The sequence below is a fragment of the Phocoena sinus genome, chromosome 9 (assembly GCF_008692025.1).
Source record: "Phocoena sinus isolate mPhoSin1 chromosome 9, mPhoSin1.pri, whole genome shotgun sequence".
Lineage (NCBI taxonomy): Eukaryota > Metazoa > Chordata > Mammalia > Artiodactyla > Phocoenidae > Phocoena > Phocoena sinus.
The window spans coordinates 49,418,592-49,441,118 of NC_045771.1; the positions used below are offsets into that span (position 1 = coordinate 49,418,592).

The window sequence follows — 22,527 nt, forward strand, 5'->3', positions numbered from 1 at the left end:
TACGGGTATGAAACCCAGAATGCCAGGAGCCGCACGCGCCTGCTCGGGGCGGCATTTCTTTGGCTGGCCGCCGCCCTGGCTACAGGGATTTGGACACATAGATCTGGGGTTGCTGTCTCGCTTGGCACATGCATCTATCTTTCTCGAGCCACTCCTGAGAAGTTGATGGCGCAGGAGGGTCGGGAAGCCTGGAGAGCCGCCTCCCGTTTTCCGCTTCCCGCTGGAGCCAGATGCATAGTTGTCGTGGAAAAGCCGGCTAACAATGGGCCGGGGTCCGGGGTCCGTGGGCGCGGACTCCGAGCTGGGCTTTGGGAGGGGGGCGAGGGCCTGAGGGAAGTGGGGGGAGGAGAGGTGGACAGAGGAGAGACAGGGAGGAGGAGAGGGGAGAAGAAGGAAAAAAAGAGGAAAAGAGGGAAAGACAGACGGGAAGGAAAACAGAGACAGACCAGTTCTGAGATCCAGGAACTGGTTTATGGCGGAGGAGGGAAAGGGAAATAAAAGGGAGGAACCCCCCAAAAGAATCCTTCTCTCTCTTTCTGTGCCCCCGCCCCCCCGCCCTTTCCTCTCTCTGTCTCATCTCCCCTCTCCCTCTGCTTCTTCCTCCTGCCTCAGCAGAACTTATGTGGTTGGGATGCTGGGCCCTCGGGTGTCAAAACTTTAAGATTAATGGATTACTTTGTTAATGACTGCAGGCGTCAGACTGAGGTGCTTAAATGATTTGTGAGGTGCGAGGCGTCTTCCCGACAGTCCCAAACAATGCGCGGAGTGTGCGGGGGAGGCAGAGGGCAGCTGCCGCCGGGACCCGCTGCAGGGCTCACCACTCGCACGCACTCACACACTCACACACACTGCCAGGCGCACACACCAGATCCGTGCTGATCAGGAGGCAGGCAGGCACCCTCGCCCCCACGCACTCCCAGGCATCCCTAACCCACACCCACATATAGGTATTTTTGCCCTGAAAAAAGTGTAAATAAAGCCTCGCTGGCCCCCAATGAGGCGTTCCTTCCCGACTTTTTTGGATCAATCAAACAGACAGTGGCTTCTTTTGATTAAAGCCCAAATTGTCATTGGGCAGAAGCAATCATGTGACAGCCAATTCGGTCCAATTTCAACCTTGTCTCCATGAATTCAATAGTTTAATAGTAGCGCGGTCCCCATACGGCTGTAATCAGTGAATTAGAAAAAAAACACCCCAGCAGCGATCTTCTATGATAGATTTTTTTTTTCCCTCCGCGCTCGCCTTTTTCCTGGGCCTTGCCCCCCCCCAAGCCCCTCCAGAAGAGGGAACTTTTTCTCCGAGGGGGCTCCAAGGAGAAGGCCATGAATTACGAATTTGAGCGAGAGATTGGTTTTATCAATAGCCAGCCGTCGCTCGCTGAGTGCCTGACATCTTTTCCCCCTGTCGCTGATACATTTCAAAGTTCATCAATCAAGACCTCGACGCTTTCACACTCGACACTGATTCCTCCTCCTTTTGAGCAGACCATTCCCAGCCTGAACCCGGGCAGTAACCCTCGCCACGGCGCTGGCGGCCGCCCCAAGCCGAGCCCCGCGGGCAGCCGCGGCAGCCCAGTGCCCGCCGGCGCCCTGCAGCCGCCCGAGTACCCCTGGATGAAGGAGAAGAAGGCGGCCAAGAAAACCGCGCTGCCGCCCGCCTCGGCCGCTGCCGCCACCGGCCCTGCCTGCCTCAGCCACAAAGGTCAGTCCAAAGACTTGGCCCCAGGTCCCCGGACCCTCTTCCCCTTCTGGGCTGCCCCGAGAGCGGTTATGGGGGGAGGGGAGCGTGGGCTGGGAGAGAAGGGGGAGAGAGAGAGATGCTTGGCTGCTTTCCCTTCCCCTGTGGGCTCAGGAGTGGGTTTGATGTTGAGAAAAGGGATCCTGCGTTCCGCATTGATTATATATATATATATATATATTTATATTTTAAGAAGGGGGTGGGGGAACTTTCCCTAACTTGTGTGATGTGGGATGATTTATTTGAGTTGGAACTGACCTCCTCTTGTCTAGTTGTCCTAGAGTTTGGCTTTTTGACAGTAATGAAGAGTGATAGATCGCTCTTGCTCAGCTAAGCAGCTGATGCATTAATTATAAATTGTGGTGTGGCTAATATAAAGTTTGCTCCCGGATGGAGAGGTTGGGGGGAGCTACAGGCAAGAATTTGATGGAGGTGGAAGAGATGGGGTCTCCCCGGGCTGGGCTCCCAGGAAAGGCAGCACAATAGCTTTACTGCATCTAGAGGCGGCCATTTTGTTGCAGTTGATCTTTTCTGCTATATTTATTCTCCAGTGGAATAACCCCGCTCGGACCCCTCCACCTCCAACTGTGCGTGTGTCTCTTGTTGGTTTCCCTTTCCGCAGAATCCCTGGAAATCGCCGATGGCAGCGGCGGGGGCTCCCGGCGCCTGAGAACTGCTTACACCAACACGCAGCTTTTAGAGCTGGAAAAAGAATTTCATTTCAACAAGTACCTTTGCAGACCCCGAAGGGTGGAAATTGCAGCGCTGCTGGATTTGACTGAGAGACAAGTGAAAGTGTGGTTTCAGAACCGGAGGATGAAGCACAAGAGGCAGACCCAGTGCAAGGAGAACCAAAACAGCGAAGGAAAATTTAAAAGCCTCGAAGACTCTGAGAAAGTGGAGGAGGACGAGGAAGAGAAGTCGCTCTTTGAGCAAGCCCTCAGCGTCTCCGGGGCCCTTCTGGAGAGGGAAGGTTACACTTTTCAGCAAAATGCCCTCTCTCAGCAGCAGGCTCCCAATGGACACAATGGTGACTCCCAAAGTTTCCCAGTTTCGCCTTTAACCAGCAATGAAAAAAATCTGAAACATTTTCAGCACCAGTCACCCACTGTTCCTAACTGCTTGTCAACAATGGGCCAGAACTGTGGCTCTGGCCTAAACAATGACAGTCCCGAGGCCCTCGAGGTCCCCTCTTTGCAGGACTTTAACGTTTTTTCCACAGATTCCTGCCTGCAGCTTTCAGACGCAGTCTCGCCCAGTTTGCCGGGTTCCCTCGACAGTCCTGTAGATATTTCAGCTGACAGCTTTGACTTTTTTACAGACACACTCACCACAATCGACTTGCAGCATCTGAATTACTAAAAACATTAAAGCAAAACAAAGCATCACAAAACAAAAACCCCTTTGACCGGGTGGTTTTGCCTTCCTTTATTCTGAGAGTTAATTTTTATTTTATTTTCTTCTTGACTTACCCTCTCCCTCCTTTAAATGTTGAAGATTTTTCTGTTTAGTGATTCCCTTAACCCAGTTACAGAGCCATCTTTTTCAGATTATTTTGGAGTTTTAGTTGTTTAAAATCTAATCCAACAACCCTCTTTGTGATTTCCTGAAAGCAATATATGAGGCCTGCAAGAAAGTGATCATATAATTGTATCTTCACTTTCTTTTTATTTTTGTATTACATTAGGATGCATTGTCATGCGTATTTTTGGTAGAATAAATTCTCCTTTGCTATAAGTAGCTTTCTTATTTTTTTTCCTCCCCCTCTTTCTCAAGGCTCATAACAGTTTCTTTTTCCTCTTTTAGTCTAACTTGGTAAATAAAATTCTGGTCACAATCCATTTTCTTTTTCAATTTTAATATATTTATTAAATGGGCATGTTCAAAGTCTTCAATAGACAGCAACAAAAAAAGAAAGCCAGAAAATGGTTAGGGCTTCTGAGAAGTGTGGTTTTTTTGTTTTTTAAGGGAATGGATTAGGTTTTTCAATGTAGAGATTCAAGCCATAGATTTAAATTGGTAATAGAAACAGGACTGGGCAGCCTCAGAGTTGGGCCAAGCCCAAGCTTTTGAAAGTGGAGAAATAAAGTGCCTACAGAAACCTCCAACTCCAGGAAGGAGGAACATGGAGTTTCTTTAACAAGCTACCAGTCTCCAGGTCAATAACTAAGTTATCAAGAATTCATTTATTTATACACATTTGTTTCAAACATTTACATTCCAAACCCCTCCCCCACAAATCCCCAAACATTTTCAGTGTGGTTGATTAGTCTCCCAGCTGTTGATGGGTCCAGGCAAACAGACCTAAAACAGAAAAACAAAAATAAAACAAAACAATGGTTACTAGCTGGAAAATGCACTTCAGAAAGGGTTTTTTTTTTTTGCAATCCTCTGGTTCAGTCATTCTAGGATTCTTTTCTTTTTTTTTCAGGGTCATAAAAATCAATATTTCATTCTTAAATCTGTTTACATGGCAAATAATGGATCATTAAAGCTTTGAAGTCAGGTTAGCAAGATGAGATTTAAAGTGGAGTGTTTCTACCCCCCAGGTTATAAATTAACCCAGTTTCTAGAGAGAGAAAGAGAAAAAGCACTTTAAATGAAATATCAATAAAATGTGAACTAGGGATGTTACTGGGTTGTTCTGATTTTTTCTCCCTTCTTATGTCTCCCCATGTTTATTTTTCCCTTACTGAGCTCTGTTCCGATGGCTACTTACCGTGAGAAAAGGCAGCGAGTAAGCAACATGTGTGGGGGGCGGGTTGATTTAAGAACCCGGCTCTTAATAGCAAAGGCTTGGAAGTTATGAGGAAATCGCGATCCTTCTCCCCGGGTTTGCTGCCTACCCTCCCCCACCCTTTTGCCCCCTAAATCCCGGCAGCGGCGGAGGCGAGTGGGGACCTGGGCAAGTCTCCTGCCCCAGGCGCGGAGCGGAGCAGGCGGCCCGGCCGAGGCCAGGGTTTAGCCGCTGCTGTTTGCGATTCATCCCACGCTCATAAATCAAACGCTTTCTATGAATGAGAATGTCATCAAAGAGATCAATTGCAGGAACACATGCACAAATAAAAATCCTCTTACGTATTTGCCGGGAATCCCCGTCCGAAAGCATTAAGTTAGAAGGCGTTTAGTCATAATTCATTTTTATTGCTCTTTTAAAACAACAGCTTGGCTGAGCCGCGGATGCCATGAACAGCTCGGGGCCTCGGCGGCGTTTTGTCTCCTCCTCGCTCCTTCCCTTTCTACTACTAGAAGAGCCCTGAAAGAGGCGCTTTGAGCTCAACAAGCCGCTTGCAAGGGATCATTTAAATAGTGACCGAGCTCGCCTTTCACGCACTCTCCTCGGGCGTTTAAGGAGACTTTAGCTCGCGTCGTGGGGCTCTGGCCGACTTGCCCCGAGGACCTAGGGTCTCCCACTCGGCGAAATGAGCCCTAGGATTTCGTGGTGGTGAAGGAACCAAGCTACGGAAGCCTGCGGGATCGAGGCCAGAGGAGGCTGCCTTTGTGAGCCGCACCGGGAGAGCGGCGCTCTGGGCGACCAGCCGGGGCGGAGTCGGCTCGACCTCGAGAGCCCCGCCAGCCCGGAGCAGTGCGCGGAGGCGGGTCGGTCGCGGCCCGTGTGCAGCGGCCCTGTGTGCTGGCGCAAGCTTGTGATCCCAAGAAAAACACTCCACCCACGATGGCCGGGAAAAAGGCCCGGAGGGAGGAAGAGAGGTGGAGGGAGAGGAGCCCAGAGGCGGAGAACTAGCAGAGGAAGGAGAGCGGTTGCAGACTGGGGTGGCTTTGTGGAGCGAGCCCTGCTGCCGAGGGGGTCGTGCAGACCCGAGCCGAGGAGGCCAACAAAGGGACAGGAATGAGGCAAGGGGAAGAACGTACCGAGGAGCTTCGGCTGTGAGAGCAGATCGTCCTCAGTGCCAGGCCAGAACCCCTAAGGTCCTGCCTCCTCCCCCACAGGAGCACCTTCTCCCCCCCCCCACCCCGCACTGGCTGGAGGCCTGGCGCTCCCAAAGAAGCCACCTCCAGGAGGGCCTCCTTGCCTTTTCCCTTCTCCCGGATGAGGTTCACCAGGTGCTGAAACTGGGGCAGGAGTGACCTTTCCTGGTTCCCTCTTAACCATGATTGGGGATGGGTCGCAGGTCACAGGAAAATACCCTTTCAAAAGGAAATGTTTAGGAAAAATGTTCCTTTGCTACTAAGGGAATCTACAGTCAAATGTCTGCCAGTTTTCCCTCTTGGGGAGACAGGTTAGGAGGGAACTTCTATACGTGAAGAACAGAACACAGAAACCTGAAAGGCTGACTAACACATTTGAAATGTGCCTGCCTCAAGAAAAACTTCCTTCTTTTAACTGGGGAGGGAAAGCTAGAGAGGAGTGGGAACCCCAAATCTACATACAATCCTCAGATAAATTTGATCTGTCGGATTCCGATGTGGTGAACATGGTCAGAATAAAGCTACACAGCATTGGCTGCAAAGCTTCTGGATGATGTCTGGATTTCTTTTACCCAAGAATGCATCAATTCTTGGCCTCTGTTTGGCCTTTTCTCTCTACAAGCTAAGGGTTCACACGAAACCTAATAGTAAACAGCAGTTAACAACCCCGTCGGCATCGGGGTAGGACGAGGGTGATGGAGAACAGGACCCCTGTCCCGGGATGACGCTCAGATTTGCACGTGTCTCTCTAGGGAAAGACTTGAAGGTTCACACAAGGAACTACGCAGTCAGTTGTTGGGGAAGGAGGAAATGTCCCGTCCACCATCAGCCATCTGTCCCCCGCCCCTCCCACCTGCCAGCCCCCCACCCCCACTTCAGCTGTGCAGTAGAATGGGGGGGTGGATAAAGGAAGCTCTACCACTCCTAACATCTCCCTTCAGGAAACGAGAAACGTTGCGGGGAGTGGGGGGGGGAGAGTCCATCGTAGTTTGCGGTAGCCGTGGTCTCGCCCTTTGAGGCCCCGGTCGGATCACGCAGGCTCCTGGGTCCTAGGGAGCCGGCAGATGGCCTGCAGCGCAGGGCCCGGCCCCCAGGCTTGCCACGTCCGCTAGCGTCATCTCTCTCCCTCCGCCTCCTACCCCTCAAAATCCACCGGCGGAGTTGCTACGGATCCCGTAGGGCTCCCAGAGCAAGCTGAGTGGGGAGGAGAAAGGGGCGGAGAGCGAGGAGAGAGGGAGGGCGAAGAGCTGGGCCACCCCTGGTCTTGGCCAGCAAGCCTAGCTCCCGAGGCTCACCCACTCCCGGGCGTCGAATTACATACAAAAGCTCCACGTTGCCACGCTAATAGCCGACGGGGGGGGGGGGGAGGGAGGGAGGGGGAGGAGGAAAGGAGGCTTCAAGACCCTCCTTGGAGAAGGGAAGTTTCCTTTTTTGCCCTCGTCCCCTCCACGCCCACTCGGGTTCCTCCCAGCCAGCTCTCTGCGTACTTCCCTCTCCATCCCGAGCTTAGAGAGCTGGTGGCCAAGCCTCGTCCTACGCCACCGTTCTCGGCACTCCTCGAGGCACCGCAGAAGGCACTGAACGGAAAGCGCCCGGGGAGCAACCCTTCCAATTCCTTGCGTTCCGGGCTCGGCCAGTGTGCTAGTGGCGGCCCAGCGAGCTCCCGCCCACTGATTCCCGACCCGAGAGATCGAGGAGCCCTCCTCGCTTCTCACCTCTTGCCAATTCATCTTTCTGTGCGCGGTGGGGAAGGGGGCGGTGACGGGGGATGCATTCCAGCCCCCACTTCCCGGAGGGGGGGGAGATCGGAGTCAGCGCGCGCAGAAAGCAGCCTCTGCTCCCCTTCGCCCCAGCGCTCCGAATCTGCCCCGGCAGCTGCCGCAGCTGCTGCTGCCGCCCGGGCTGCCTGGGGGGGCGACTGCGCGTCACCTAGACTGAGGAGCGCTGGGGATTTAAATGCCACTGAAATGGTGATCCATCACCGCAGGAGCCAGCAAACTTTCGCAGCAAGCTCCGCCATTGGTTGATATAGTCACGTGCCCCTCCCCTAGCGCCCTCCGCCCTCCCGCCCCCCCTCTTGCGCACTGTACATTCATATCATTTTTCTTCTCCGGCCCCATGGAGGAAGTGAGAAAGTTGGCACGGTCACCCAGGGCTTCGCAGGACCCGGTCACTCAGTGACAGATGGACAATGCAAGAATGAGCTCCTTCCTGGAATACCCCATCCTCAGCGGTAGCGACTCGGGGACCTGCTCAGCGCGAGCCTACCCCTCCGACCACGGAATTACAACTTTCCAGTCGTGCGCGGTCAGTGCCAACAGCTGTGGCGGCGACGACCGCTTCCTAGTGGGCAGGGCGGTGCAGATCAGCCCGCCCCACCACCACCACCATCACCACCCCCAGCCGGCCACCTACCAGACTGCTGGGAACCTGGGGGTATCCTACTCCCACTCGAGTTGTGGTCCAAGCTACGGCGCGCAGAACTTCGGCGCGCCTTACAGCCCCTACGCGTTAAATCAGGAAGCAGAAGTAAGTGGTGGGTACCCCTCGTGCGCTCCCGCTGTTTACTCTGGAAATCTCTCATCTCCCATGGTCCAGCATCACCACCACCACCAGGGTTATGCCGGGGGCGCGGTGGGCTCGCCTCAGTACATTCACCACTCATATGGACAAGAGCACCAGAGCCTGGCCCTGGCCACGTATAATAACTCCTTGTCCCCTCTCCACGCCAGCCAAGAAGCCTGTCGCTCCCCTGCATCAGAGACATCTTCTCCAGCACAGACCTTTGACTGGATGAAAGTCAAAAGAAACCCTCCCAAAACAGGTCAGTCTTGCCATTCCATGAAAGCTCCTTGATGATTTTGGAAGGAGCTGGTATGCTTAGTTTCCAAAGAAAATTAATCATGTTTTTTTTTTTAAAGTTCTTGCTTCCCACCTGTGTTGTAGGGTGTGGGGAGGTTTACCCAGGTGCGTTGGGGCAAAGGAGCATCTGGGACTGCTGTATTTCCAAAGGGGCTGGGTTTTAGAGGTTTGGGAAGTAGGAAGTGGGAAGTGGGTAGGTGTGTGTGTGTGGGGGGCGTCCTGTTAATATCGCCAGGCTCCATTAATCATGGTCTGACCATGCTAACGGTTGATTTCAGATTAACACTTTACACCTCATCACTCACCCTCCCAAGCCCAGTTTATGTTCAGAAATTCTTGATTCCTCTTTACCCGAAGGTTGCTCTGAAGCGTGTACGGAATCTCATATCGATTATAAAAATTTTTACCTTTTCCTCTCATCGCTTCCCACCTTGCCCCCAGGGAAAGTCGGAGAGTATGGCTACGTGGGTCAACCCAATGCAGTGCGTACCAACTTCACTACTAAACAGCTCACGGAGCTGGAGAAGGAGTTTCACTTCAACAAGTACTTGACGCGTGCACGCAGGGTGGAGATTGCCGCATCCCTGCAGCTCAATGAGACCCAGGTGAAGATCTGGTTCCAGAACCGCCGAATGAAGCAGAAGAAACGAGAGAAGGAGGGCCTCTTGCCCATCTCTCCAGCCACTCCGACGGGAAGCGAGGAGAAGGCCGAGGAATCCTCAGAGAAGTCCAGCTCCTCACCCTGCGTTCCTTCCCCGGGGTCTTCTACCTCAGACACTCTACCTACCTCCCACTGAGGCCGCCCCCGCCCCACTCTGCAGCCCAGGCTACTCCTCCGGCTGGGACTTCTTACCCAAAGCACATTCTTAGCTTATCTTCCTCTCCATTTACAATCTTTCTCTTCCTTTCTGATCCTATCTGGGGAACTCCTGGCCAGGATAATGGGTTTCCAGAGAATTCTGGATTAGAAACTTGATGAGGGGGGAGGGGGTGTTAGCTCCGTAGCGCAGATTGAGTGCCAGCATCAATTTTCTGATGGCACCTAACACCCCTACTTTTAGGAGATTTCGACAGAACCTACTGTTCCTTTCAGATGCCCTTTGGAAAATAGTTTCCTCTGCCAGCCGAAACATGTCAGAGTGAGGCCTCTCATCTTTTATCTATCTGTATATTTACAGTTGTCTCCTACTTTGCCCTTAAAGAGAGAGAGAAGAGGGTCCAGGAGTTCATGAAGAACAGATACACTATGAGAGTGTTTACACAATTAATTCATCCCTTAATTTAATTCAATTTTATGTGTGTGAGTGTGCTGGTTGTAAATGCTTTGTCCTGAAAGATTTATCTTTATACAGATTTTCTAGAAATGTTTTGATTAAGTGACTAAAACACAGTGGGCAAACTCTCAAAGCTGGTACAACTTTATATGTGATTATAGGTTAAAGAATTAAAAGCTCTCATTTAAAATCAATCAGATGCCTCAGATGGTAGCCTCAATTTGTTCTTTCAGTGAGTTAAGAAGGCCTGCAGAATACAAGGGTCAGAAACCTTGCTTCCTGTGCTAAGTCTCTCCCCATCCCCACTCCTTTCTTGTTTCTCTGGCCACACTCTATTTAAAATTTGTGCTGGATTATTCAGCATCTAAATGTATTATTCAAACCAGCTTCTTCCTTCCACAGTTATCTTAGCTGGATATGATATATTTTCAGCTCAATTGTTAATGTGATGGATGGCACAATGAATGTATATTTTGTGTGATTCGTGAACAGTCTTTTGCATGTCGCACAATGTTTTGATGTCCCTGAAGTACCACACTGAGTTCTATCAGTTATCCTTTGTGATATTCCCCATTTCCTGTACAATCATGAACAGCTCAGAGATCCCGGAGTGATGTGATCCAGAGCAGAATTTACGGGTCTTAAGATGTCTGTAATAAATATATTCAGGTTTCAGATATGCTTATGCATCTGTGTATTTGGCTTGGCTACAATTTGCTGGTTCCTACAAAGTTGGCTCATTTCACATGGGGGAGAGAAGTGTGGTGTGTATTTTCAAAGAGGTGGGCCTTTTCTTGAAAAAAAAAAAAGGAAAGGCTTTTCATTATGTAGCTGAAGCTTCCCCTATGCGTGTAATTGCACCTAACGATGTCTATGTAATAGGATGATTTTCTTTAAAATAGCAGCAGCTGCTTTATTATAATCAAAGCTCATTATGGAAAAAAATGAATGGTGAAGAAATTTATGAAGCAGATCTATTTTTGAAACAAACATGGATACTTCCTGGGTCAAGTGCTAACCTTTTCACCTCCAACTCAATGTTGACATATATATAAACAGAATCCCCTTCAAAAGCTGAAACTCTTCAGTCAGTCTTTCCTCACATCAATGAACCAAGAGCTAAGAGATTCACATTTAATTAGCTCCAGTATAAAGCTGTTTGAGGATGGGGCCCCCACCCCACCCCTCTTCCTTCTTTCTGGATTGTTGGACAGCGTGCCAAAATATTCCACTCTTTAAATTGAGTGTGGTCTGTACTGAGTAAACCTTTGCATCCCTCCTCCAATTCCTCCTGTCAAGATCCACTCCTTCCTTCCACTTTTTAAACCCCTACTCCCAATTCCTTCTGGGTTACATATCTCATTCCCATCAGATTCAGCTTTGATTTCACAGCCACCATGGCGGTAATGGGTCTACCGCTCAATTTCCGTGCCACATAACCCAGAAAAACATTTTAATTTTCTCTGGGCTCAATAGGTTCTTCCAGGTGAACTTGTGGAAGCCGCTCTGAAGTCTGTCCATATTCAAGTTGCTTCTGACCAATGCATGTGTCTGCTGGTCTCAAACAGAAGAAGCCAGCAAATCAGAAGTTCAAAGTGACTCTCCTCCTAGACCTGTTACCACGTTCCCTTTACTTTCACACATTTTTGGAGGCTTTAATTTAACCCCAAGAGTAGAGCAGAAATTTTACGGCATCACAAACAAATACAGACATATGACTTCCGCTCCAAAGGGTGTTTTACAAAGGATGGGCTCGGGTTCAGGGTGGCTGGGTAGTGAGAAATCTTACAAAAACTTGTAATTTGCAGGCCTCCTAGAGCATCCTTGAGATTTCCTGTAGTTCCCTGTCAAAGAGAGTGAGCCGGGACTCTGCAGGCGCAGTTGCCGCGGCCATATCAAGGGCACCCAGTGCCCTCCCCTCAGCTCCTGGGTTCTGGGGTTGCTTCTAAAAGACTCAAGTGGATGGAGGAGAACTTCAAAGTCAGCCAACTCTTTCTTTCATTTCCCGCCTGGCCGTATACAGTATCTTTTGTTTATTAGTGTAAAGCCACACAGCGAAACAGATGGCTGGTTTCCAAATACTTTAATGTGTTAAAGTGTCATTTGCATGCCACTGCCGAGATTTCAATATCTAAAAGCAGGGCCAACCCGCTGGAATCCGGAGATTCCAATCTTCTAGGTGCTGGTTTTAACGCAGCTGAGAGAGAGGAGAATGATGAATTATGGCTAAACATCCCAAGCCTTCTCTAGGTCGTGGAATAAATCAATTAACAAGCAATGCATTTAGGAAACATTAATATACCTTTCAACAAGGAAAACATTTGTATCTTTTTAGTTGTCCCAATCGATTAAATCAAAGGCGCTTAACACATCCTATTTCAAGGTCTCTCTTTTTCTGTTTTGGTCTCTGAGGGGCACAGTTAACTCCTTGAAAAATGACAGCCATGGTAACTGAAACGACAGAAGATGGAAAACAGAAAATAACATTTTATTGATAAATTTTAAAAGGACAAGAGTCTCAATTAGGGACTTGGGATAATCACAATATAAAATTCCAGTTTTCCAATGCTTTTTCCTCACTTCTCTCACCTTCATTCAAAGTACTCCAGAAATTTAGGGTGTCCCCAACTGAGGCTGAGTTGAAATTGTGCTGTGACTCTGAAGTCTGCTCCCGGCTTCACCTTTGAAAGTTTACTTTTGGAGGCTATTCAGATGTCCTGGTGTTTTCCTCTGGGGCAATCAGATTCAAACCAATCAATATTTACTCAGTCTGAAAGGGTTGTTGAAAAGCCTGCTAACAACAAACTGCTTAGCTGCTCACCCCTGTTTAATCTCAGGTTCACTGAAAGTTCAAGAAGAGATGAATGCAGTGATGGGTCACTTTAGAATGAGTCCCAGTGGTTTATCTGAGCTCTCTGCTAAAGGCAACAATTATAGTTCCATCCCTCTTTGGGAAAGGGTTAACCTGCCTATTATTCTTTTGCTAAACAGTGTTTACTAGAAACTTAAAACACTTTCCTCTCCCTTCCTGACTTTTTTTTTGGGAGGGGGGTGGAGAGGGACTTTCCAGCTGCCCTTCTCCTGTCTCCTCTAGCTTTCTGCCAAGCCACTAGGTTTCATTTGACTTAAAATAAATTACATGGAATATTTAAAAAACATTCAATTAGCCTGACAGAAGAGATCCGATTTATTTCAGATGCCACGAACTATGAAATGAAGCTCTTTGGGCCATTAGAGTGTATCTTCTTTGCGAAAGAACAGGGCAAGATTGAACTGAAATCCATTTGTGTTTGAGTAATATCGACAATCAGAGCCCCAATATCCATCTGAGATGGCTGTTTAGACATCAGATGGGGGGAGTGGAGGGGGAAGTGCCTTGTGCAGAAGCAAATACCTCAGGTGGAAAGTCAACTTTAAAATTTTATGCCCTCTGAGCATACGAACTGCTGAGATGAAAGGAAGACCCAAGGAAGCCAGTGGGGAATGGTGGGAGAAGATGCTGGACCCTGAAGCTAATTGCTACAGCTCTTCAGAGGTCAAAGTTCATATAATCACTGCATAAATGCATACTAAATAGGGACTTATTAAGCTTTTCTGATGGCTGAGCACGTCTGTGAAAAAAAACGGTCACTGCTGTTTGTGTTTCTTCCTGAAGAATCATCATCCTTGCAGTAGAAGCTCTAGGAGTCTGAGTCTTTAATTTATTATTTTGAATGACAGGCAAACTTCTGTTTTAAAATTTTGAAAATGGTGCGTGAACAGCATCTTTCTTAATATTGGTTGGGACTGTAAAATACCTCTCTCGGAAATGCTATGGCTTTTTCAACACACACAAGAACATCATGCCCCTATCAGATGAGCTACTCACTAGACGGCTAACTTTGGTGACCTTCTGCTGAAGATAATCTACTTTTTCCTGCATTTCTGAGAACACACGGAAGTTCTGTCTTAGGACTTCTTGTGTTTAGGTGACCAGAATGGATAGAAATCCAGCTACCCAAACCCTAATTTTATGAGTCAGAGAGATAAGGCACCCAGAGGTGGATTGATTTGACACAGAGCACATAATATCAATGCTCTTATTTCCTAAATAAAAACCAGAGTGGCTTAGCACCTGAGGCCAGTGCACTGAATTCTAAATTCCTGATTTTATTTTGTTCCTTCCCATTTACTCAATATGATTAGTTTCAGGCTGGATATTGTTTAAATTTTTCTACTTCTGGTTTACTAACCACACACTCAGTCAAGTCTTTGATTTTGAGGCCACCAGGATTACTGACTCTTTGAAACAATCTCCCAGTATGGCAGATGGAATGTTTCTGCCATCTTCTTTGAACAACAAAATGTTGGGCTACTTGCTGTTAAAGACATATGTTCTAAAAATAGAGATAGAGGGAGCAGGCATGTTCAACATATGTATATTTGTTGTTGTTGTTTCTAAACCTAGACTAGAGAGGAACAAATGAAAGAGGAGTTGTTTGTACCCAAGTTCAACAACCTCCCTTAAACTGTCAAGTGGTATCAGCCAGGAAGGGCTTAGAGATGCAAGGAACATTCCAGGGGGCGTCTTAACCCTGAATCGTTTTTTTTTTTTTGGTGCTTGTTTGTTTTGTGGCACAGCATATCCTCCTGAATTGTTCTGGTCCAAATTTCTTTTCTCCACCACTTACTCATTTACCTAAAACTCACACACACACACACACACACACACACACAAGCAAGGCACCTCAAGCCCAAACAATTAACATAAAGTTTCCTTACAACACAACCTGCCTCGTTTTCCTTCCTCAGTGGGGTTCTACTGATCTCAGCAGAACCTGCTGCCCAAAGGGACATCTAGGGCTGTCAGTGTTTGAAGAGCTTAACTGGAATCCCTAGCGTTTTAGAGCCTTATTTTTAATAACACCGATCATCAAATATAGCTGACCTTCGGGCCGCAGAACTGAAAACCAAGTAATAATCAACGCTGCTCCATAGACACTAACCTATGACCCCACCCCCCCATCCCAAACCCCAATTACATCATGCAAAACAGTCTGGAAAGACTGCATTTTGAGCTTATTGTAAATAAGTGAAAAGCCCAATGTTTCTTTCTCAGCATCTCCAGACACATCTAAAATATGTCTCCATTTTTTAAACATCCCATTACATTTTTCTTGTTAAAAATGTGTTTGTAAAACGTCTAGTCACAGGGCTAATCTATAGAAATCAGATTGCTTTACGTTTTCCTTTTAGGTTTGGGTGGTTACTTGGTTAGTTAAAAAAGAAAGAAAGAAAGAAAAAAAAAGCACCAAGCAACTGCTTGCAACAGAAAATAAAGGAAAAATTATTGAATGACTTTTTTCTTTTTAAATCGGGCGACTTTTTGAGCCGCGCTGGACACTTCACAAATTACGACCTGCTACCTTTTAACAGAAAAATCGCCATAGACTCATACGAAGGCAGAAAGCAATGATTTGAGATGGTAGGGGACACCCCTCCCCCCAATATCAGTAATGTTCTTGGACGGGAATTTTCCATTCTGAGGAGCAAACGGGCTCCTTGCTTCAGAGCGCGCAGGGGGCAGCTGCCCCAGCCTCGGCGAGAGCACGGCGGGCGCGGAGACCCGGCCGGTGCTACTGCCTTGAGGGACGGGGTTCGGGGGGTGCCGTCCGGTCTCTGCGGGCCCGCGGGGGTGGCGGAGAGCCCAGACGTCGCGGCTATAGCGACTTGCCCCCTCGGCTTCCCCGCCTTCCGGAGCGAACGCCGCGCTTCCTTTCACGTCCTCGCGGGACCCACGCGGAGCAGGAGGCAGCAGCACCCGGGCCTCCCGGGCAGCCGAGCAGCGCCCGCGGGGTTGACCGTGAACGCCACCGGAGTCAGGGCGCGTCTCCCGCGGCGTCTGAGAGCCCCGCCGGGTCTCAAGGGACCACCTCGCCTCCCGTCTCCTCCTTCTTTCCCAGCCGGCACCTCTTGCCTCTGGCTGCTCCGGGGATGGAGTCGCAGGGCCTGAGAGATGCGGCCTAAAATGCCGCAGGCGGCCGCCTGACTCCTCCCGGTGAGGGCCTAGGCCTTCTGTCCAGCTCGCGAACCACGCCCCGCCCCACGGGGTCCAGGACAGAACATTCACCGCCAGGAGAAGAAACCCAGGTCGGAAACCTAGCCCCCTAGTTCACCTTTCTGATTTGAAAGCGGAGAGAGACTTTACTCCCTGCCTGCCCCCTCCTCTCAGGTATTTTCAACATACGTTTAATTGAGTAATATGTTCATTCCCCTTCTAGTTCGACTAAGATGCTTTGAGGGTAGAGGTGAGGGTTGCAGGTGTGGTGAGTTTCTAAACAGTGAATGTTCCTAGAGAGACAAGTACTTCTCTGCTCAGGGAAACAGCCTTGCTTCTCAAGTGTCCTCTCCTTATTCAGTTGTAGAGTCAAACCCTGCCTTGCCTCAAGTCGCACTTCTTTCTAGAAAGTTTCCTGTACTACTTTCCACTCTATCAGCTGAGCCCCTCAGAGCTCCACCTTTTGCGCAGGAAGCTTTGTTATAGAACAAGTAACGGGAGTTGTGTGTGAGTTTTAACTCCCCCTAAGAGATCTTAAGCTTCTTGAGGGCAGGGCTCTTGACGTTTAATAATGAGGAGACAGTCCCTGAGGAAAGTGCTCTGGACTGGAATTCAGGACACCTGTGTTTAGTCTTTTCTCTTTCACAGGAGAAGCTTAGGTAGGTAGGATACTTAACCTTTCTATACTTTGAGATTCTTAAATTATAAAATAAGGCAAATGTTCTTGTTGACTTTAAAGTTACCCTCTAAAATTTATGTGATTTTTCAGAATCTTGAAAGTCTGGTGTTTATTCAGGATTACTCTGAGCTAAGCCCTATGTCAAATACTTTACTTACATTAACTCATTTAATCCGCACCAAGAGGGAAGTGTTTTTATTCTTTTGATTTTCAGATAAGGAAACGGAGAGGCATAAGATGTTAAGTAACTTGTCCACTGAATCCAGAGTCCAAATTCTTATGCATTTTGTTGTAGTGTTTCTCCATGGTGCCAACCACATAAGTCCTCTACAAAGAGGACTTATCAGGCTATTGGTGTTTGATACAGGTACTATCATGCTAGTAAAGAATTAGAGAGCTGGGAAAGCTGACTGTTTAATATCAGATGTATGTGCAAACTATGGCTGTACCTTCTCGGGAAAATTAGCAAATGGCAAGTATTTGAATGAAAACAAAGCTAAAGAGAGAGGTCAAAATTAACAGTAAAGTCAATGAGAGGATTAACTTAATAAAGACTTTTTTTCATGTCTGACACTAATTGGTTAAGGAAATAATTTTCAGGGAGAAGAAAGATACTGTTTATATTCACAAATGATGTCTGTGGCATGCCTAACATGTGCAGAAAATTAGAAGTATTCAATGTAAAATATAAATGTGTTGTCTCTATGAAAGCTAACATCCATATGGTTGGAAACATTTGAATGCATGAAGTCCCACCCCCCAGCTTTCATTTGGTTATTTGATATACTGAAAATCAGTCACAATTTGCATTTAAAGAATAAAGGAAAAGAATAATTCATCCTCACCCAAAGGGGCCAGTCCTCATAGTTTACCACTTTACAGTTCTTGACTGAGAATAACAAGAACAACCAGAACTTCAAGGAATGTATCATGAGGCCTAAAGAGAGCCAGTCTTCAGAAGTCAGTTATTCTCAGAACTCAGTCTGCACAAAGTCAGATTGAATTGTATGTAGAAACACATACATTTGCTTCTTCCCTTTTCTAATTTTCATAAGTGAACAAGGACTTGGCATAATTACAAACGTTACAATATTACTGATATTATTTAGTTTTGAATCACAGAATCTGAGACAAGAAGAGACGTTAGAAGTCATCTAATTTGGTTTCTCTACTTTACAGGTGAAGAACCTAAGGTCCAGAAAGGTACTAGCAGCAATAGTGGTAAGAAAAAAAAATATTTTCTTATATCTTTAATAGGTACTTAAATGGATATTAGAACTGGCAGGCAAAAGTTAATCTCAAGTTAGATATATTAATAACATTAATGATTAATTACTATATTAAGTATAGTAATTAACAGTAATTAATTTCAGTAATAATTAAATACTGAAGATCTAAAAGTTATTAAGAATAAGCAGGTTTGAATAACTAGATATATGCCCAGAGGGTTTCTTCCTTCCTACTTACCTCCAAGAATCTTACAGAAAAGGTGACTGCTCACATCCATCCTATCCCACAGGATATTAAGCAGGGTAAAAAGGAACTGGCTGATCCATTTTATTTCTTCCATTTCAGAATTTTTTTTAATGTGATTTGACAGATGAAACAGAGACAAAATCAAGAAAAAAGCCAGGCTTCTTAATTGCCCTGCCCAAGCTGCTCAGATGGCATGTTAATTCCCTGGTTATTCCCTGATTCAGACACCATGGAAGTTGAGGGCATTCTGGTTCCTATGAACCACGAGGACTTCACTTGCAATTCATTATCTTACATCCAATACACTCCTTCTATGAGAGAGATCCAGACTTTAGCAAGTTGTGACAACTTATTCTTTGTATGTTAATATTTATTATTAACTTTCTTGGTACCAGATGCTGAGCTAAGAGTTTTATGTGTATCATATCTCAGTTAGTCTTCAGAACAGCCTTATGGGTATTTACTATTCCCATTTACAGATGGAGAAACTGAAGTTTAGAGAAGTTCTCTAAGTTGCTCTCCATTACATAGTGATCAGTAAAGTTGAAATTGACAGCCCATGTATTTAATTCTCACATACTGAAGCCTCATATCTTAAGAATATGAAAGTAAAATGTAATTAAGACTAACCTTAAATTTAATTTCAGATTTAAAATGTTTGTATTTTAGAAGCCTAGTGTTAAGTTGTTGTAAACCTATATGTACACTATGAATGATCTTAGTTCTGTTGAAAAATATATTAAAAATATATAATTATGAACATGCATACAAAAAAGTTAATTTTTCTATTTGGGGTTTTATTGCTGACAGAATTGAAGCTCTCAGAATAACAATTATTTGCTTGCAATACTCATAGCCTAGTAAAGAAATAGCATGGTTCTATAATATCATACAGATAAAATTATTAATGAAGAAAATTACCGATTACCATCACATTCCCCAAAATATAGCTTTTTTCTAGAGTCCAGTCTTTGGCCCTGTGCATACTTTTACTTAAAGGCAATTATTGTGTACCACAATTTTGAATTCCACATTTTTTCACTCATGTTATATCATAAATATTATCTGTGTTTATGTGGTAGAGTTTTTATTTGATGATTAGTTAAAACAGTGGAAGTATCATTACTTGTTACGTAAGATACTTTTCTTTCTTTTCTTTCCTCCCTCTCCCCTATTTCTTTTAGTGGGATTGGCCAACATCTGAACCTTTTATGTTTAGAGAATTTCTCACTGTGAGCCAGAAAAGGCCATACCCTTGCTTTCTCGGTAGGCTCATCTGTTTCCAGCACAGCCATGTGAAGGTGCTGTAGATAAACATCCAGCAGCAGTTAGCTCTAGTGGTTTGGCAACATCAGGGTTTGGGGTAAGGGTAGTTGTCTCCTTACCAGACTGGCTGTGTGGTGACATATTGGCTCTGGCTGCTGGGCTTTCCATTTTTCAAGCTTGATTTCCAGTCCTCCTAGCAATTTTCTAAGCTATCCATTTATTTAATCCTTTTCCAATGAAATAACCAACAGTAAGTTTCTGTTGCTTACAACTAAGAATCCAGATAATGTACCATATTATAAACCAAATAGTGGTGCTCTGAATTTTTTTTAGGGCTTGTGGGCTATGGCCTGGAATTGTGGGAGGGAAGTTGGACCAGATGGCTTAGAAAGTATCTATGTAAGATGGCCAAATGGCAGCTTCTTCAAATTCCGTTTTCTCTCCTTCCCCAGCTTTGGGCTCTTTTAATACGCACCCTTTTCACTTTGTTAAACCTAAACAAGTACGTTACAAGAGCCAAAGATGGCCCTTTTCTTTGTCCACCAAGAAAACACAAATTTATCTAACTGAGTTGTAGAACAGAACTTATTTCCTATTTTATTTTACAGCTTTCCTATCTTATCATCTCGAGTAGTTATTCTTCTGAGTCTGAGCCTACGTGTACGAGGGTAGCTGACACTTCCTGATAGCTCACATTATACTAGGCGCTCTGCTAAGCACTGTCCATGGGTTGCCTCCTTAAAATCCTCTCCACAACACTATGAGGTGTAGGTACTATTAAAATCCTTATTTTAAAGAAGGTGAAACTGAGAAGAGAGGTCACCCAGCTAGAAAATGGCAATGCTCACTTCTAAACTTAGCCGTCTGGCTCCTGAGCATTCATTCTGAACAACATTGTATATACACTCTCTACCCTAACTTGCTTGACTCATCCCATTTTTCTTTTTCTTACTTTTCATCTTTCTCATTCTCCCTAACTTTTTTCTTTCCTATTTGAGAATGACATGAAGGCATCCCATCCAGTCCCTAACTGAACATCTATAATTGTGGGAGGTGAGTGGTTTCCGTACTATCACTTTGCGGGTGCCCTTGAGAATACCTCTAGCTTTGCTCTCCTGGCTCTAGGAATTCTTCTAACTTCACCTCTTTCCTGACCTCCACTAATTCCATCCTTCCCCCACTAGGAACTTCTGCTCTCTCGTCATCTGGTTTTCTTTCTTGCTGTCTTCTATTTGAAATCCTGTCTCATGACTCTGCTCCTTCATTAATTAAATATTTATTCAGAGGTGATGCAAATTTTACAGAGAGAAGATACCATCCCCTTTCAAGGAGTTTACAAATCGTAATGAAGTATATAACCTGATTTATGTTAGAGAACATTTTTAAATTAATATTTTTATTAGAATTTAGTTAAACATTTAAACTTCTAGGATTTTATTATAAAAGTCGTATAGAGTAATTACAGGTGACATTCCTTTCTCCCCAAAACGTATAACTTGAGAGTAAGCCTTTAGTTCTGGTTGGGGCTGTGATCAACATGTGATTTGGGTCAAATGCTAAGGTTTTACGATGACCTTTGCTGGAGAAGACATGATGGTGGGGAAATGTTAACGTAATCTTCATGCCCCCGTTTGACTGAGAAAGCCAAGGGAATGGAAAGAGAAGTGTCAGAATTGTAGAAACTTGGGGCTTTTCAGGTGTTGGTGAGTCAGAAAGGATGAAAATGAGGGTGAGATAGTTGGAAATGACCCTGGGGAAATTGTATGCTTAGGAAAAAGGGGATTTAATTTTGGGAAAATTCTGTAGATGGAATCTAGGGATGCTACCAAGTTAGATAGAGTTCTTAATGGTTTCAAGGTGATCCAGATCTGGAATATGTGAGTGACTAGAGGAAGTTTTTTTAAAAAAACTTCTGGCTTAAAAAAAGAAAATAAAGTTAGGAACAACTCTAAAAGCAAGATAATTCACCCATGGTTTAGAGTAACTATGCAATTATACATATGTGTTTATATCTCTCTTTAGAAGAGCCTTTCCTTCTAATGCTACACTACTCACATTGTTCACCTGGCTTCCTGAGTTCCATCCAAAGAGCCAGGCTCTTTCTTGTCTGAGGGACTTGCAACCTGGAATCACTCCCCCCTCCCCATTTTCTTCTAAGATCTTGAGGCTTTAGCTAAACGATGCTTCTTCAGAGAGGCCTTACCTGAGCACCCTCTTTGTTTCCTTTACGTACTATCAGAGTTTGCAGATGTAGTTTTAATTTATTTTTATTTCCACGTGGGCCTCTCACTGTTGTGGCCTCTCCCGTTGCGGAGCACAGGCTCCAGACGCGCAGGCTCAGCGGCCATGGCTCACGGGCCCAGCCGCTCCGCGGCATGTGGGATCTTCCCGGACCGGGGCACGATCCTGTGTCCCCTGCATCGGCAGGTGGACTCTCAACCACTGCGCCACCAGGGAAGCCCGCAGATGTAGTTTTATATATATTTTTTGTCTCTTCTTCTAGACCATAAGCAACCTATGCCCAGAGGGCTTTTCTGTCCATTCACTACTTTATGTTTCCTCAGCATACAGTTCCCGTCACATAGTAAGTGCTCAATGGACATTGAATGATTGTTTATATTAATTGGGGTCCAGCTAAGCTACTGTTACAAAGAAATCTAAAAATACAGTGGCTTAAATACGGCTGACTTTAATTCTCTTGCATGTAAAATTTCAGAGAAATATAAGAGCCCAGTCTGCTGGGCTGCCTTAGCTCCGTGAGGTCATTCATAAGGTGGGTATCTTCCATTGTGCTCTTCCAACATTCCTTAGGTCTTGTCTGTACGGTTGAAGCTGTGTCACCTCCACATTCCCATTTTGGTTTTTAGGAAGAGTGATAGAGGGAAAGTGGAAGGCAAGCAATTTCCTACGAAGGAAGTGACTTGTAAGTGGCACACAATTTCCACTCACATTTTATTGTGATGAACTTAGCCACATGGCCACACCTAGCTGCAAAGGATACTAGGAAATGCAAAGGATACTAGAGAATGGGTATTTGGGGAATAACTAATCATTTGCTTCATTGTTGGATAAATGTTTGTTGAAAGAATGAATATTCATTCTTACATTATCAGAGGTTAGAATAAAATAGGGGTTTGAGAGCTGTGTTTTAGAATCCCAGAAAAATATTTATTATACAAAATATTAGATATAGACTAAGATAACATCAAATATGTTTCATGACACAACCTATTCACCTGCAAATTTTGGGACAAGGGGGATTAAA

General features: G+C 45.9%; 2 protein-coding genes and 2 long non-coding RNA genes across 5 annotated transcripts in view; 3 read left to right on the forward strand and 1 right to left on the reverse strand.

Annotated features, from left to right (window-relative positions):
* The first annotated feature begins 399 nt into the window (after positions 1–399).
* On the forward strand, positions 400–3,131 carry HOXA2 (homeobox A2). Its single transcript, XM_032643848.1, has 2 exons — positions 400–1,702; positions 2,361–3,131. The coding sequence occupies exons 1-2, from the start codon at positions 1,324–1,326 to the stop codon at positions 3,098–3,100; spliced, it is 1,119 nt and encodes a 372-aa protein (XP_032499739.1). The 5' UTR covers positions 400–1,323; the 3' UTR covers positions 3,101–3,131.
* Positions 3,132–3,905: 774 nt separating this feature from the next.
* On the reverse strand, positions 3,906–7,635 carry LOC116759772. Its single transcript, XR_004351538.1, has 2 exons — positions 7,384–7,635; positions 3,906–4,042 (listed from the first exon to the last, which is right to left on the reverse strand). It is a non-coding gene; the product is annotated as an uncharacterized LOC116759772 (long non-coding RNA).
* Positions 7,636–7,794: 159 nt separating this feature from the next.
* Positions 7,795–10,483, forward strand: HOXA1 (homeobox A1). Of its 2 annotated transcripts, XM_032642171.1 has the most exons (3): positions 7,795–8,197; positions 8,401–8,492; positions 8,972–9,099. In XM_032642171.1, exons 1-2 carry the CDS (start codon positions 7,853–7,855, stop codon positions 8,455–8,457), a joined length of 402 nt encoding a protein of 133 aa, XP_032498062.1. In that variant the 5' UTR covers positions 7,795–7,852; the 3' UTR covers positions 8,458–8,492; positions 8,972–9,099. The 2 variants fall into 2 exon arrangements, with proteins under 2 accessions (XP_032498062.1, XP_032498061.1); XM_032642170.1 differs by having other exon boundaries at positions 7,795–8,492; positions 8,972–10,483.
* A 5,232-nt stretch (positions 10,484–15,715) lies between these two features.
* Positions 15,716–22,527, forward strand: part of LOC116759479 — a 126,795-nt gene continuing 119,983 nt past the window's right edge. Inside the window, exons 1-2 of the long non-coding RNA XR_004351455.1 lie at positions 15,716–16,015; positions 17,700–17,741. This is a non-coding gene — a long non-coding RNA (uncharacterized LOC116759479). The remainder of the gene's footprint in view (positions 16,016–17,699; positions 17,742–22,527) is intronic.